The 16,456-nt window shown below is 44.1% G+C and overlaps 1 protein-coding gene across 1 annotated transcript in view; it reads left to right on the forward strand.

Moving 5' to 3' along the window:
* Positions 1-16,456, forward strand: part of LOC147716850 (lectin-like) — a 301,532-nt gene that overhangs the window by 83,507 nt on the left and 201,569 nt on the right. The window contains exon 4 of the mRNA XM_086920443.1: positions 1,933-2,073. Coding sequence (XP_086776569.1) covers positions 1,933-2,073 — 141 coding nt within the window. The remainder of the gene's footprint in view (positions 1-1,932; positions 2,074-16,456) is intronic.

Below are 16,456 nucleotides of genomic sequence, written 5' to 3' on the forward strand. Positions count from 1 at the left end.
AGATGCATCACTCTGAACAATATCAATAACAGATGAAACAATATTATATAAGGTATAAATGCATGAAGACAGAGTATTTATACTATTGTCGACTAATGCAAGGACTTTTTCCAAATTTGCTTGATCAATTTGGCGCAGACAAAGCGCTGCTTCAATCTGCGAACGCTTCCCAACTTCATTGTAAGCTGCATGGATAAACCTCTTCATTCTATGAATTCTAGGACTTAAGATAAAATCAGCCAAACTGATGTCACTCAACAAGAGTGACAAGTGTTGTTTTACTGACGATAAAGTGAAATGTTCCAACCATTGTTGACACAATTTGCCCACTCAGGATGTGGTGACTGAATGTAAATGTGACGAGGATCCGGTCTAGTCTGTGTGAAACCAGGTGTTACATTATAAAAAAGTAGTTGACATGCATTTGAATTTATTTACCAAACCAACCATCCAGATGGGTCATTTCAGAGACAATGAAAGTGTCATTTCGAAGCAAGGCTGGCCATACATCGATCGTATAATTCGACTGTGCAATCCAATTGTTATATTCCGCCAATGCCCAATTGGATAGGATATTCAAATTATTTGCATTGCCAGGCCAAATCAAATGTTTTGGTGCACTGTATCATTAAAAAATAAAATTTGAGTCCGGATTAGGCAGGTACGATGCAAAGCTTCATTCCCCTGAACCAGCCAAGCCCTAGGGCCCCATATCTCGGTGCACACTCGGTACACAAATGCTAAACCCAAATCTAAAATAGTGCTTTTCTAAATTTGCTATAGACAGCACAGGTTCTGAAAGAAAATGGCAATGTGTTCCAAAGGGATCGGGCCAAAATAGGAGAAAGATCTTCTGTCAAATCTAGCTCATTGAAAACTCCTTCTCACTGGAACACAAATTCCTAGCAGGATGATATAGTTTAAGCCTCTGACAGAGATACTCAGAACCTTTGCCCAGCCAATCCTTGTAGGTTAAGCAGTACATTTTGAATATTATCCTATTCTTTACTGGCACCTAGTGAGGAGATTTTAAAAGGGGGTGAGAGGCCATTCTAGCGGTCGATTGAAAATCAATTGTGCTGCTGTGTTTTGTACAACCTGAATTTTCGACAATAATGACTCATTGGCAGAGGCCAACAGCTCATTGTCATAATCCACCTGGCTCACAACAAGGGACTGTACCAAGATCCTCCTTGGTAAAACATTGTGCACTTTTTTCCGTGCAGGAACAGGCTGTGGCATTCTCATGGTGGTGCATATCAAAGGTACTCCTATGTGCCTTAGATAAGCACCGTCGTTGGACCACCCGCAGCTGGATGGCCCTTTCAGAATTAACCCATAATCTGGTGGGTGGTTAGACTAAATGTTTGCCAGACATGCAGCGGGACTCTGGCATGGCGGCCCACTGCAAGACTGCCAAAATTGTAATCAGGCCTTAAGTCTAAACATAAAAATTTTAATTGGGATGACCCTCTTAGCATATTTAACCTTCCATCGTGGTCGACCATAAATTGCACGAGGTGCTGTTTAATAACAAACTTTCTGCCTTAAAATAAATAAAAAAATCATATCTCCAGTTCCCCTCATTGGATTTTACTTGTTTTGGTATACATTTGCCTAACCAACCAATGGTTCTTATTTTTTAGAAATTAACTGTGGGATTTTCAGCGAGTTCTGTATTGACATTTTGACTGCTTTCACTGTATGCCTCTCTGTTGTGTGCCATCGCTACCAAGGTTTGAGCCGAAGTTTGAATAATTGAAACAGTTTCTTTGACCTGACAGGATTTGGGGATTTATTAGTAGGGTAGGACTCACATTCTCCCCCACTAACAATCCAGTTCTTTGGAACCTGCATATACTGGCTGCCTCTACTTATTGTCATTACTATTGCCCAAAAATCACATCCATTCAGACATTATTTCTTTTACAGTTCTACTGCCAGAAACTCTCCCCAAGTGCCCACCTGGCATCAATCCACTCTGAATATGAGAATGACATCATCAAGGAAATTACTTTCAAGATCACTAATAGTTACCCTGTCATCTGGGTTGGTGGCAGTGACTGTTACAAGGTAAAACAATTATTTATCTTTGACTTAGAAAATCCCGTAGTCATTTCTAACTTTGGTGTTGTTCTTTCTTTTCGGTGATAAACTGGGTGCTGCTTGCAAGTACTAGAATATTTTCAAGTGCCAAAGTTTGTGGATATAAGTATGGAATAACCAAACATCTGTAAATACAGGTGTACAATCTTGGAATTTAGATAGATACAATAGTTAACCATCAATTACTATGACACCATTCACTAGGAGACATATTATAGTGAACACATGATCCAGAATATAGTACCTTGGATAGTATGGAAATGAAGTTTTTATTTTAAGGCTTGATTGAACCTTCATCTTATATTTACTTGGTTGTTCAATGTTCCTACTTAGGGGTCGATTATGATCTCGTCCGGACAGCATTCCGACCGAATCCGTTCCGGAATGCTTTCCAAATTACTCAGATGGTGAGGACGACTTAGCTATTTGGATGCATCAGGATGCTTCTGCATGCCATTCAGTCGGACTCCCATTGACTTCAATGGAAGCCTGTGTTCCAAACCACAACACAGGCTCTTATTGAAAAAACATGGGGACTGGGGAGAATTGTTCACCCTGTGGCGGGAACCCCATGGTGCCTGCCACATTGTGCATGGTTGGGAAGAGGGGACCCAAGGGTACCCCTAGGGGTCCAATTTGGAGGGCACTGAGTGAAGGAGAGCCTGCTACGGGCCCCCAAAGACAGATCCCGACAGCAATTTTGCCTCTGGCAAACCAAATCTGAACTATTGTCTGAATCTGTCATCGTAATAGCTCACTCGGAAACCGTGTTCATGGAGCTGTACGATTCATCTCCAAAAGGCTTGACCTGTCCAAAAGACTTTTGGAACTGATTCCAACAGATCTAACTGTTTCTAGGCATTGTAATTGGTAGTTCAGAACTCGGTACGATTCCATCGGAATCAAGGGTTCCGAATTGGATTCAGCAAATCCGAATCCGGGATTGTTATCGGACCCTTAGTATTATGTAAAGGTTGTACGTATTGTTTAGACCCAAAGCATTGATGCACAAGTATAATGTCTAAACCACAGAAGTAACTGGATTCTATTACCCAGTATATAAATCTTGTGATCCTAGCACAGGTGTTATGTCTGTCTGCTTTGTCAGAAGATATTGGAGATCCCTGTGGGCTGCACTTCATTTTTAAGTCCAAGAATTACATTGCGCAGCTCTGTTGGAGTTATATTTTGATGGACATTTTTGGAAGGCTTATTAAATAGTTTCATAATACGCTCTTTTGCATCAAAATTGTGATCTTTAGAGTTGGGTTTGAAAAGTTGCAGAAATGTTCTCAGGCAAAGGGGTCTACATTGCTTCTATTTGCATATGCTTTGGAGTAAATGACGTGGAATTCTATTTTTACAGGCTTATTTATTCAGAGCAGTTAGGAGGATGGTGACCCTTGTTTCTTTTTCATTACAGTATACTTGGCATTATTATACATCAGTAATGCTTTCATCAGGCTATTTCATTGAGCTTTGTAGGTGGGCAGGCAAGGAATGCACGTAACAGTTTCAGTTCCATAGTGTCAACGTAGTTGCTAGCAGTTCACCATTTTTATGGAGCCCAAATGCCTAACTGAATAGACTCTTAAGATGTCATACTTGGGGTGGAGAAGTAGAGGGAGAGAGTCTGAGAGAAAAGAGTGTAGTAAACAATTGTTCTGTCAACAAATTGTTTGCATCTTCCCAGGTGAAGATATTATCATGCTACAAAGGTGCACATATATATATGAATAAGACTACATTTTGAATATGCTCAGATGTTTAATTTAAGCATGGGCCAAAAATCTGTTCCGCTCATGGAATTTGCGAATTTTTGACAATTTCGCGGCCCACGAATCGTGCGAAATTGTCAAAGAGTTGTCGGATTTTGTTTTGCTTGGTCGCGGTTCAAAATTGCAATCTCGCGCGCGCGCTATCGACTTATCGTGATTCTGAATTCGCCGAGAAGTTTTCCTCCCGGTTTGCGTGCGCTGCGTCATTTTCGATCTTGTTCAGTGATCGCGCAAGACTTTTGGACCGCAACTATGTCATAGTGTCCCGCCATCTTGCACTGTGAGAGTTGCTGAACGTGAATACGTCATAAGGGCCCGTGATCACGCACCGCGCAAGAAAACAATTGCGAAGATGTAGATGCGACGCGCAGCTGACATCCGGCGGGAGATTTGAACAAAACGCTTTCCCGATATTGCACAAATTGTAATTCTGCACAAGAAATCTATCGCTGGCAGCATAAACCTCCTGAAAATGATGATTTGGATCAGAATAACTCCTCAGATTGACATTTGGCTGCATTTCTTTGTGCAAGGAGTCCATTTTTGGGTGGGTGGGAGGGAGGAAGTGCCCCACAGTCTCCAACTTCCTGTTCCTGTCCAGCAGGCTCCTCCCAGTGCTTTGTCCATGTCCTTGTCACTTTTCATTTGGATCTGGAGCTGGAAGGATTACTCTTTGTGGCTGCTGCTGGATATTTGTATTTGAGGACTTTTTTGGGGGATCACTTTTGGATTTGAGATTTTGCAAGTAAGTTGGTGTTGTTTGTTTGGGGAATTGCAGTTGCTGCAACTACAATTTATAAACTTTTTCACAACTTTAAAAATATGTATTGTGAGTAACCACAGTATCCAGTAGGCCCATGGTTAGTCGTGTGTGCATGATAAACTGTTTCTGTGAGTTTTGTTGAACTTAAATATCATTTATGGCATGTTATTGAGTAGCTCACTGTTATATGTGGAAGTTTTTTTAAATTTTGGGGTGCGTGTTAAAGCCACACTAGCCAGTAGGCCCAGGGGGAGTCAGTGGTGCATGGGCCAAGTCTTTCTGTGGGGTCTCGTGATTTTAAACATAATTTATGGCATGGATGCCATTGGATTGGGGTGATTTCTGTGTATCTTTCGTTTTTGGGGCCTGGTCCAGGGCCTGGCCATGTGGGTGGGGCCATTTTGAGGCCTGGTCCAGGGCCTGGCCATGTGGGTGATGGTCTAGGGGCCATTTTGAAGCCAGTCAGTATGCTTTGTGCCATAGGCCTGCACCCAGTCTGCCTTGCTTTCATCCATTATGCCCAGGATTACTCAGTGGTGCATGAAACAACTCTCTCTGTGTGGTCTCTCTTCTATTAATTTAAACATCCATTTTGGATTAGAATTGCAATTTTTATTTTGGCTATTTCCGTTTTTGGGTGTGTAGTGTTAATAATAATAAATGCCTAGTTGCAAATACTAATTGAAGCACGACATATGCAACTTTTATTTAACTGATGTTCATCTGGCTTCCTTTGCTTTTAGGTGCACAAAGACTGAGAAGAACCAGGAATCATCCTCATTAACATCACTTGTTGTAGTGCCAGGAAGAAGTCCTGCTGTGGTGTGTGCACAACGTCATGTGTGGCCACAGACAACTCTGCAACTCTGCAACTGCATCCTGCTGTTCTTCTGACATCTGAAGAAGATGGGCCCAAAGAAAGGTGGCCGTAGGTCCTCTACCAAGAAAGTTGCCAGTGCCACTGCTAGTAAGAAGGAGCAGAAGAAGCAAGTGGCGCCACTTGCCAAGGAGACAGGTGTGCCGAAAAAAAAACTACGCCTGCAGCAGCGGTGTCCGCCGGGAACCAAGCTGGGAGCAGCACCTCTGCTTCATTGGTTTCAGTGCCACCACGCCAAGTTAGGCCCAAGCCCATGAGTGCCGCAGAGGCAGCCACTTTAATTGCTCTTTCACCATCGACCAGTGATGTTGGCGTTGACTCATCGCAAAGTAGCATCCAAACAATGCAAAGTGTAAGTCATCTGACAAGTGTTTAACCACAGCCGCAACGACAACCACTGGTGCAACAAGGAGAGGCGGAGGAGAGGCGCAAGGAGAGGCGCAAGGAGAGGCGCAAGTAGAGGGGCAAGTAGAGGCGCAAGTAGAGGTGTATGGAAAGGCGCATGGAGAGGCGCATGGAGAGGCACAACTGCCCACAATGCTTGTCGCTCCAGAAGTAGCGGCACATGAGGAAATCGAGATTCATGCAGAGGTATCAGCCGAGCAAACCACTCTGAGTCCTGATGATCCATTTTCTTCCAGATCCCCAGCAAGGAAAAGGAGGGCTAGCACAAGTTCTTCTTCAAGCCCCCTTCCTTCTGATGATCTAGATTTTGATTGGCAGTCACCAATTCAGTCTGAGAGGGAGGCAAGCCATGAGCCGACAAAGCTAGTTAAAAGGAAGGTTCCCGCAAGGCTTCCACTTATGGGTGATGATGAAGAAGCAGTAGAAGTGGTGTATTCTGCTGCTGATGAAGAGTCTGATGATGACGACCCAGTCATCACAGTCGTCACTCCAGCCCCAGCGGGCATTTATCAAACACACATTTTTACCCTATCCCAAAATGCTGCTGAGCGGGAAGTGGGTGGCGTGGCACCACCACCAACAAAGGTAACTACTACACCAACACGACCTACAGCTGCCATATTTTAGCTTCAGAAGGGCCGGCAGGGATGTCCATCCAGCTCGACCTCCGTTACCTCAAGTAGTGGTGCTGTAACTGTAAGTGCACAACAGAGTCAAATTCGGCCACGCCCATCCTCCACTTCATCTGGCATTGAAAGTAGCACCTCCACCACCACCAGAAATCTTAACTCCCCAGTTTGGGACTTCTTTAGTATTAGCAAAAAGGCGGAAAACCTAGTTATTTGTTTGATATGTAAACAAGTAGTTAGTCGGGGTAAGCTTGGTACCAAATATGGTACCGAAGGCCAGAGAGGTCATCTCAAAAAACACCACATTATCCAGTGGGAGGCTCACCTAAGTAATATCCGGCAAGACAAAAGTACAACAAATCCAAATGTATCCATTGATATTGCATCTGATGATGACGAGGGGCTGATCGTACAGGGGGAGGTGAAGAAGGGATAGACATTTCTTCTGGTACACACAGTACCCCTGGCAGCAGCACTGCAGTGGTAGTGCCCACACCCTCTACCCCACCCTCTACCCCAGCAACATCTATGAGGCACAGTAAGAGTCTGGTAGAGACACCAATGCGAAAAAGTACATCAATGAGCCTAACTGGGTTGAAGAAGTCTGGATCATCATCATCACATATGAAAACGGTCCAGACCACCATTAAAAGGATGTTTTGTTCGGAGGCGCTATTTGAACGCAACCACCCAACGGCACATCTGTATAATGCAATGCTGGCTACAATCCTACCACTGGACCTTCTCCCTTTTTCTTTCGTGGATGGGGTGGGTTTTCTAGAATTTGTGGCAACAGTCTGCCCTAAATGGAAGGTTCCTAGCCGGTCCTATTTTTCCATAGTTGCGGTTCCAGCACTACAAGAAGATGTGCTGGAAGTGATTGGGGCAGCTTTGCAGAAGAGTGCTGTTCACACTATCCACCTGACAACAGACATGTGGACCAGTTACCAAGCCATTGATTACATGTGCATCACTGCATACTGGGTCTCTTTTGCTGGGGTTAGTGATAAGATAGCTGAAGGTGTTGACTGTGGCACAATTTTTCAAGCTGCTCGGAAACATGCAACAGTAGCCATGTTTGCCATGGAGAAATTTCATTCTGCAGTAAACATTTTGGAGGAGTTTAACAGTAAGGTCTTTCAAAGGCTGCATTTAAGAAGGCGCATGATTGGTTATGTTTCCATGGATAATGGCAGTAATATAGTTAAGGCCATGCATGATGGTGGCTATTTCAGAGGGCCGTGTTTGGCGCACAGCATTAACATTGTTGTTCAAGATTTCTTGAATAAAGAAAACACAGTCAGCAAGTTACTGACCACCTGCTGAAGAATCTGCACGCATTTCATGCATTCTTTTAAGGCCAGGAAGCAGCTGAGGATCATTCAATGTCACCGTAGAGTGCCAGTCAGAGGACTCTTCCAGGAGGTGGCAACACGTTGGAACTCAACCTTCTACATGCTTGAGCGTCTGTTTGAGCAGTTCTTGTTAATCAATGAGTATGTCTTTAACACACGGACTGCTGCTATGAAAGACATGAGGCTAGAGGTGGAGGAATGGGACCTAGTTAAAAGCCTGACAGACATGCTTCGTCCTTTTGAGGTCTTTACCCAGGGAGGACTGTAGTTTGGGCAAAGCTATCCCATTGTTGCGCATGCTAGAGCACCAACTGAAGGAGGTGTTTACAACGTTCCAAGTTGATGCTGAAAAACAAGGCGCATATGTGTTGGCAGAGAGCTTACTAAGCCGCCTAGTTGACAATGAAAGGCTTAAAGCAAAACATTCAGAACAACATTACATTTGTGCCACTATTCTGGATCCACGGTACAAAAAGGCACTGGCCAGCAATGCATTCATTCATTTTTCTGAAGAACATGTTTCAAAGTACAAACATTGGCTAGCTCTGTCAGCCACTCGGTTTGAAAAAGAGCGGCAGGAAATTGAAGGAACCACCACAAGTACTACTAAAGCAGCAGGCTATCCGGCTTCAAGGTCCACTTCTGTGGCCGACGGCAGTCACTTTCCCTCAGAGCCGTTAAAGACACCAGCAACTGGTTCATCACCTGTACCAGGCCCAGCAATATTATTGTCGGAAGCGTATGGATAACTCATCATGGGTTTGCTCGTTCCAGTGCTGATGCAAAGGCAACAGATGGTACGCAAAGTGGAGCACCCACGGAGGAACTTGGGCGGATGGGGCAGGCCTATCTGGATAACCCAACAGAGGTCTTCATTGATCATAACCCTTTGGGGTATTCGTATGGGAAAAGGCCTCAATGGCCACTGATCACCAGGCTGGCTATCAATTATTTGGCTTGCCCACTCGCCAGCGTGTCTTCTGACCGTGTTTTCAGTGCTGCTGGTGCCATTGTCACTTCAAAAAGGACCCGCCTCTCGCCCAAAAATGTAGAGAGGTTAACAATGATCAAGATGAATCAGCACTTCATACCACCAGATTACAAAATATGTGAATCCATGCAGGAAGAAGAGGACACCGACTTAGGTGACAGAAGTTCTTCTCTGTTAGCCGACCTATTCCATGTCCCATTCACAGAGTTTGAGGACCAGCTCTACTTCCCTGAAAACTAGGCTTGAAATACTTACTTTTTTTTTCTTCCGTCTTTATTGACTTTTATTTCTGTGTGTCTTTCTTTGATTTGCAACTTTTTGTACAACATAACTTTAATCACAACAAATCCATCAGCAGCACCGTCTTTGTTTTATTTTACATATTGAAGGTGCCGCTGTCTGCATTCCTGAAGAACACAAGTCCACAACTCAGTAATGCTCCTCTATCCTCCTCCTCCTCCAGACTCCCCTTATCCATTTCCCTGAAGGCAGATGGCCGGATTACGCAGAATCAAGAAACTGTCGCTTCGTAGATAAGTCCCCTCATAAGAAGTGGGACTGTAATAACTGACTATGCTTACTGTTACTTCTGAAATTGACACGAGAGGCTGCCCTGTGGCCCATCACTTAAGAAGAAGATGCTGACAAGTAGAACAAGTAACGAATGATGAGATGGCATGCAGTGGACAACACTGGCTGTCTGGCTCTGATTAAAGCAATTGTTGTTTGTTTGTTGTGCATGAAGTGAATCCTATCTATGTGTTCTGTTATTATTGTTTAATCTTTTACACACTAATTGTAACTCAAGTGTACTCTGTTTACCTTGTTTAATACAAATTGTACTTCTACTGCAGGGGCCAATAAGGTTGCATTTTTCAATATGGAAAATGTCCTTGGACTCACTGTGTCTAGACTGTGACTGCATGAACAACATTGAGTTTGCCAACACCATGATGATAATGATGAGTCATGATGACCAAAGTTACATAATATCTTTAAAAACACTCACTGGGATGGATGGATCATCATCGTCGATTTACAGAAGAAATATGCCCATTGCGTGTTTGACAAACAGGTAAACAAGTCAACAACAACCACAGCAGAACTACATGTCTGTCTAGTCATGGTATGGAGTGGTCGAGCCAGCGTGGTAGAGTCCAGACAGGGGTTGATGTAAAATTGCGGCTATGTGGCTTGCTGTATAAAATTAGATCTGTTTGTCTGTCTGTGTCAAAGAGGTAAGCTACATGGAGGTTGGTTCACTCAGTGGTGCCTGCCTTGACCGTCTCAATGACCCTGGCCTGCTGTGTGCTAATTACTATCCTTGAAAAGGAGACTCAGAGTACGCACTTTAGAAATGATGCTTGTATGTAATACTGTCGCCTCTGAAAGTGAAAGTGTTATTTTTGCACTGCACCCCGTACCTTATATGTTTTCTCCGTGGTGTTTTAATATCCCTTCCTGTTTTTCCATCGACAATTACAGGCCAGCTTTTACGCTGTGCGATGGGATAAACATTAACTCAGGCTTACCCTAGCAATCTGCAATTCCACATCCACCAGGCAGGCAGTGGACAGTGTGTCTGGTCACCAAGATTGATCGACAGAGCGTCAGATGGAATGGAGGAGTACCGAGAACAAGAGGAATGACTGGATGCATGCAACTTCCCAAATCGAACAGGACAACTACAATATACACTTACAGTATCCTCTTCACTTCTCCTTATCTTTTAAATAATGTTATTGTTGTGAACTTCTATGAGTGCAACTCTGTGCGTTTGCTCTCTGCTTCGAATTCATCCTTACAGCTATTTGATAAGTCTCTTTGCTATTTTTAAAACTGATTTTTTAATGTACTAATATGTGTTCTCTCTGAGGGCAGATAGGCAAGTGAAATTGCGTAATTACTGCAGCCCTGTACTATGAAATTTTTTATTCATGGTTAGTAAGTTGTAGTAACTACTACTTTTCAGAAACCTAACCATCCATTTAGCAAACAACTTCATGCATGCAGTGCACCTCCTTTATGTCCCTTAAAAGATTTATGGATATCTTCGTATCCAACAATTTGTTTTTCTTCATTTGTTTGTCCATGCTGTTTTTTTTTCCTCTCTCCCAAAAATTCCCATCCAATTTTCTAACCCTAACCCTCTTCCCCCGGGCTGTGTGGTTTTCATTGAGGTGTGACAGACTAAATGACAACATAATTCCACACACTTGCTGGGGAGGATAAGGTCAAAGCAACAGAAAATCAATTTCAAGGCTGGTGAAGGATCCAAGGATATATTCTTATTCTTATTCTGCTTGACACACACCCATGAGTATTTGCAAATCAAATAAGAATTTCATGTGCGCCATCGGGTGGATTCATCATCAACAACATCCTCCTCCTACACGTGACACATTTTTACGCTGCTGTGTCCTTCACCTTCAGTACAATTTCTTGTAGTAGCCATACTCCTCGCAACTAGTAGTTATATTTTGAATACTTTAGCATTGCTTAGGCTATAATTTATGGCACTGTTCTTGAGTACTGTACTATCTATCGTACTGTTCTAATGCTCCGCTCAGGCCACTCAATGTTTCATTTCCATTTTTTTCATATGCTGCTACTGCCAGTGTGTACCACTACTACTACCACCACAACTATGACATTTCATCCGTCCAGGATTCCATAGCCAACCTTAACCTCCATTTGCCATGCAGCCAGCCCTGTGCCTAGCCCTATTCTTGAACACGAATCACAGGTAAGATAAGCATTTTGGAGGAGGAAGAATAACGGAGTAGGAGGGGAGGGTAGACCGACGGTAGTACTAGTAAAGTAGTAGGACAATTGAATTCACTAACTCTGTCAGTGGCACTTTTGTACAAATTTGGGAGATTAGACAATTTGAATCAACCAGCCATTTAAGTTTCAGGAAAACAAACGTACAGTTAACCCCCCCTGCCTCCCTCACAAAACAGTAAAAAAACGCTTATGCTATGTTTAAGTTGAAATAAATAATTATTTGAGCCCTAACAAAAATAAACTATCCCACAAAAAGACCCAACCCACCCCCCTCCCTAACAGTAGTAATATGTAGTAGCAACAGTAGTAGTATATCCTCCTATCCAATCAAAAAGTAAACTAGTATCTTATTCTTGGTGGCCATTGACATTTTATTGTTGGGAATTGTCAAAGCATAAACATTTAGAAGACTTCAATAGACATTATGGACAACCCAGAGGACTGCCTAGAGCTATTGCTGAATAGGAGTTTTGTTTAACACCTTTTGCCAACTATGCAAGCTTAGCTAGCTACACGGACAGACTAATAATAATCTAGTAGTAGCACAGGGAGTCATAGTAGAGGCAGGATAAGAATTTAGAAACAGTCTACAAGAAGATCAAAGACGATTTAGGAAAAAATAGAATTATGAGGAACGTTTGGAATAAATAGGTGCTGTAAAAGATAGAGAAGTATAAATAATAATACTAACAGGAAAATGTACTGGTGCCAGCAGAGGAGCCCTCGGCGGACCTATCCTGGCCTTCCTGTTCCTGCTCCACCGGCGCCGCTACCTCCTCCTCTGTCCTTTTGCCCCTGGGGGGAGCTGATGTACAACATGAAAGAAAGACACAAACATGGATGATTGTTGTCAACCAAATCAAACATTTAAAAAATATATATATATTATTTCGGGGAAATAGACAACAATTGCACTAAATTTATTGACCTATCTGATGTGGTCTACTGGGATATTAGTTTTGCTGCATTTGCGGACCGTCTACTTGGGAAGTTATGTAACTCACTAAACCAACTACAAAAAGGTTCAACTAGGACTGACAGGCAGCACTCCGCAGCACACGAAGTGCCAGTCACAGTCCGTCATGATTGCAGACCACTAAAAAGTTTCCTACTAAATAACCAGTCATAATATACTCAAAATATCAATCCACCACCACTATCTCGTCTTAGTGGCAGGAGTACAAAGGAAGGACTGGACTTGAGTCTCTAGTGTCTAGCATTACGCAGTTCTGTAAAGTACACTCATACATATTCACCCAGGCCAAATGAGCACAACATTGAAAATAAGTAAGCATAGTACCACTGCCAGTGAGCAGGCAAGCACCTGCAATCACAGAAGCTTTTGAAACATAATTTACCTGCAATGTAATCTCTAGTGTCTAGCATTATGCACTTCTGTAAAGTCCACTCATACATAATCACCAGGCCAAATGAGCACAAAATTGAAAACAAGTAAGCATAGTAGCACCGCCAGTGAGCAGGCGAGCACCTGCAATCACAGAAGCTTTTGAAACAAAATGTTCGATGGTTCCCTCCTGTATTGTAAATATTTCCTTCCCAATACTCTGAGAATTTTTCTGAACTGCCGCATTTAACCCGGCTGCTTAATCACGTATATTGAGGCTGCATGCCTCCATTAGAATCAACTCGTCAAGATATTCAGGTATTATAGAGGTCCGATCTCAGAAACGTATTATTGTCCGTTAAGTCCAAGAATATATTATCCCATTTGAGTCTGAGCTCCTTCTTCGACTGCGGCGTCCTGCCCGTGTACAGGCAAGCATCATGCATGCTTTCTAATGGAGGCATGCAGCCTCAATATACGTGATTAAGCAGCCGGGTTAAATTCGGCAGTTCAGAAAAATTCTCCGAGTATTGGGAAGGAAATATTTACAATACAGGAGGGAACCATCGATAAGGTGTTATCCTGACTTTGTGAAGCCTTGACGAAGCCGTAGGTGTCTTGAACCTAGGCGAAACGCGTTGGCGCAAGGAGTGGATTGTATGGAATAAAAGATTTCTGTCATAACACAACTACTTTGGAGTTAAAGTTTGGAACTCATAATTTGCAATTGCATTGAATTTTCTGTGTGCTCCGAGACATTGTGTTTCAAGAAAGGAACACAATATCTTTTTTTTTTTAGCTCATTTGTGCAACAAGTAGATAGAAAGAAACATGGGTTCCCTCTTTTAAAAATGAGATCCTGTCTTCCCATATATAATCATTAGACTTCCCTTCCTACCAAAATCCCTCTAAATACCTATCCCTTATTCCCATTCTGGTCCTATATGTCCCAAAACTGTGTTCTCTTATTTTGTTCTCTACTACGGTCTAACTTATTGACCCTTTGTACCGATGCTAGCCATTCGTTTAGCGCTGGAGGACTCTTAAGTATCCATTTTATACATATCTCTCGCCTAGCAAGTAAAACTAATACAAATAATTGACTTTTTTGCACCTAAAAAAGGTGACACAGTTATAATACTCACCACCCCAAAAATAATTAGGTCTGCGCTTATCTTGCCCCAACACTTCATTTAGGAACTTACCCACATTGGACAAAGACAGCTGGAGTTGAGTACACTGCCAAAACATATGGATGTTGTTTCCTCTTACTTCGCCACATCTCGGACATCTCTTCACCTCTCACTGGCTCATTTTTATACATTTTTCAGTGGTCCAGTATGCTCTGTGTAGTATTGACATATGATTTTTCCTGGAAGGTGCAGGTTTCATTGTGTACCATAATTCAAACATCGATACTTGCCTGCATTTAACAGACTGCACCGTGATAGATTGCCCACTGGTCTATCTTCGTATTTTCACCATGTTGGGGCTGGAGTGGACACCTGCTTCTGTTGGCACTGGGCGGCCTCTTAACTGAGAGTGCCTCTCCTGTATTGACTGCGCTGTTTGGGCCGGTATGGCAGCCCTTGGTGACTACTTCCGGTTTGCCTGCTCCTGTCATTTCGTCATAGGGCGCAGTTCCACCAGCACCATGGAGTTGGCCCAACTGGACCCCTGTGGGACCCCCTACTTACCCATACAGGCATGCACAGTGATATCACACCTGGGGGTAAGCGATGCCTGTGCAAGTGACATTGCCCAGTGACGCGTTTTGGCTCCTGGACCCCGATCGCGGAGCAGGGGCCTGCAGTGGCCCGAGACGGCAGAGCTGGGCAGTAGGTGAGACCATGAGAACTATCCTTGGGGCTGACTGTCAAATGGGGTGGCACCTCACGGCCCCTTAGTAAGGTCATCAACAAACCGAGGTTGGAGTAGCCCCCCACTGTTTCTGACACTGAGAGGGCCTGCCCTGGGAGAGCCTCGCGCCACACCCATGCTGCGCTGAGCGGGGGGGGAACAGACTGCTGTGGGCCATGCAGTAACTAGCTGCACTGCGACTTTCCTGCTTGGTGTAGTTCTACAAGTGGACAGTTCTTTGAGATCTCAATGCTTGCTTAAGGTGCTGGTGTTGAGCACTGCAGTGGGGTTCAGCACCTGCCACATTCCACGTCTCCTCACTGGGCAGGCAGGACTATGTCTTCCACACGAGGGATGAAGAGCAAGTTCCTCCAAGAGCTCTTTGCTTGCCCTCCGGGAGGCACGACTTCAGACCCGACCAAACCGCGCGATGTAGCCTCGATGTGCATGGGTGGACCCGGGGAGGAACCATTCACTCAGGCCTTCTTGGAATCTCTCTCCTCGGCTCTCCACAATGACCTGCATGCCATGAAAAGGGATCTCACGCAGAGCTTAAAGACGTCCAAAAAGACCTTGACAGGGTTGGAGACCGTGTAGTAGCCCTGGAGGGCAAAAGCGACATGGGGGTCACTCAGGTTGCCTTCTTGCAACAGGAACTTCTCCACATATACGACCAGCAGGTGGACCTACAGACCCACTTAGAGGACCTGGAGAACCGCTCCAGGTGGCATAAAATACAGATCCGGGGAGTGAGGTACAAAGCAGAGGCCGGCGATATAGTTAGCTTCATGCTTGAACTGTTCAACCACATCCTAGGTGGCTTTTTACAAGCAGTTCTGCCCCAAGCTTACCCCTCTTGTCCTGCATCTCTTTAATTCCTTTGTTTCTTCGGGGGCGATCACTCCTTTCATGAATGAGGCAGATATTGTGTTTATCCAAAAGCCTGACAAGGATAAGAAGCTCTGTGCAGCATACCGGTCTATCTCTCTCCTAAACATCGACCTGAAGCTTTATACCAGTATCCTGGCGGCTCGCCTACCTCCCTATATGCCTGGACTAAATCGACCCTGACCAGGCGGGGTTAATACCCCAAAAGCAGACCTGCGACAATACGAATCAGGTGCTCCATCTCATTGAAAAAGCTTCTCATATCCCAGGGGACTATATGCTCTTGGCCATCGATGCTGAAAAGGCATTCAATTGCATTCACTGGCCCTACTTGGAGCAGGTACTGATCCGTTTTGGCTTGGGGAAGAAGATCAGGACCAGTATCCTCAATGATTATTGTGGCCCTGCGGCGGTGATGTGAGTGAATGGAAATGCGTCGATTAACTTTCATATCAACAGAGGCACTCGACAGGGGTGCCCTCTGTTGCCCCTGCTCTTTTCCTTCTACATGAAGCCCCTGGCGCAAAGAGTCTCTGAGCACCCGAGGATCCTGGGCATACGTTTTGGCAGCGATGCCCAGACCATTAGCTTGTACGCAGATGACGTACTGGTCACACTGAAGGAACCCGCAACGGCCCATTGCACCTTCTTGGAGGAGCTGAACTCCTTCAG

The sequence above is a fragment of the Lissotriton vulgaris genome, chromosome 5 (genome assembly GCF_964263255.1).
Source record: "Lissotriton vulgaris chromosome 5, aLisVul1.2, whole genome shotgun sequence".
NCBI classification, from domain to species: Eukaryota; Metazoa; Chordata; class Amphibia; order Caudata; family Salamandridae; genus Lissotriton; species Lissotriton vulgaris.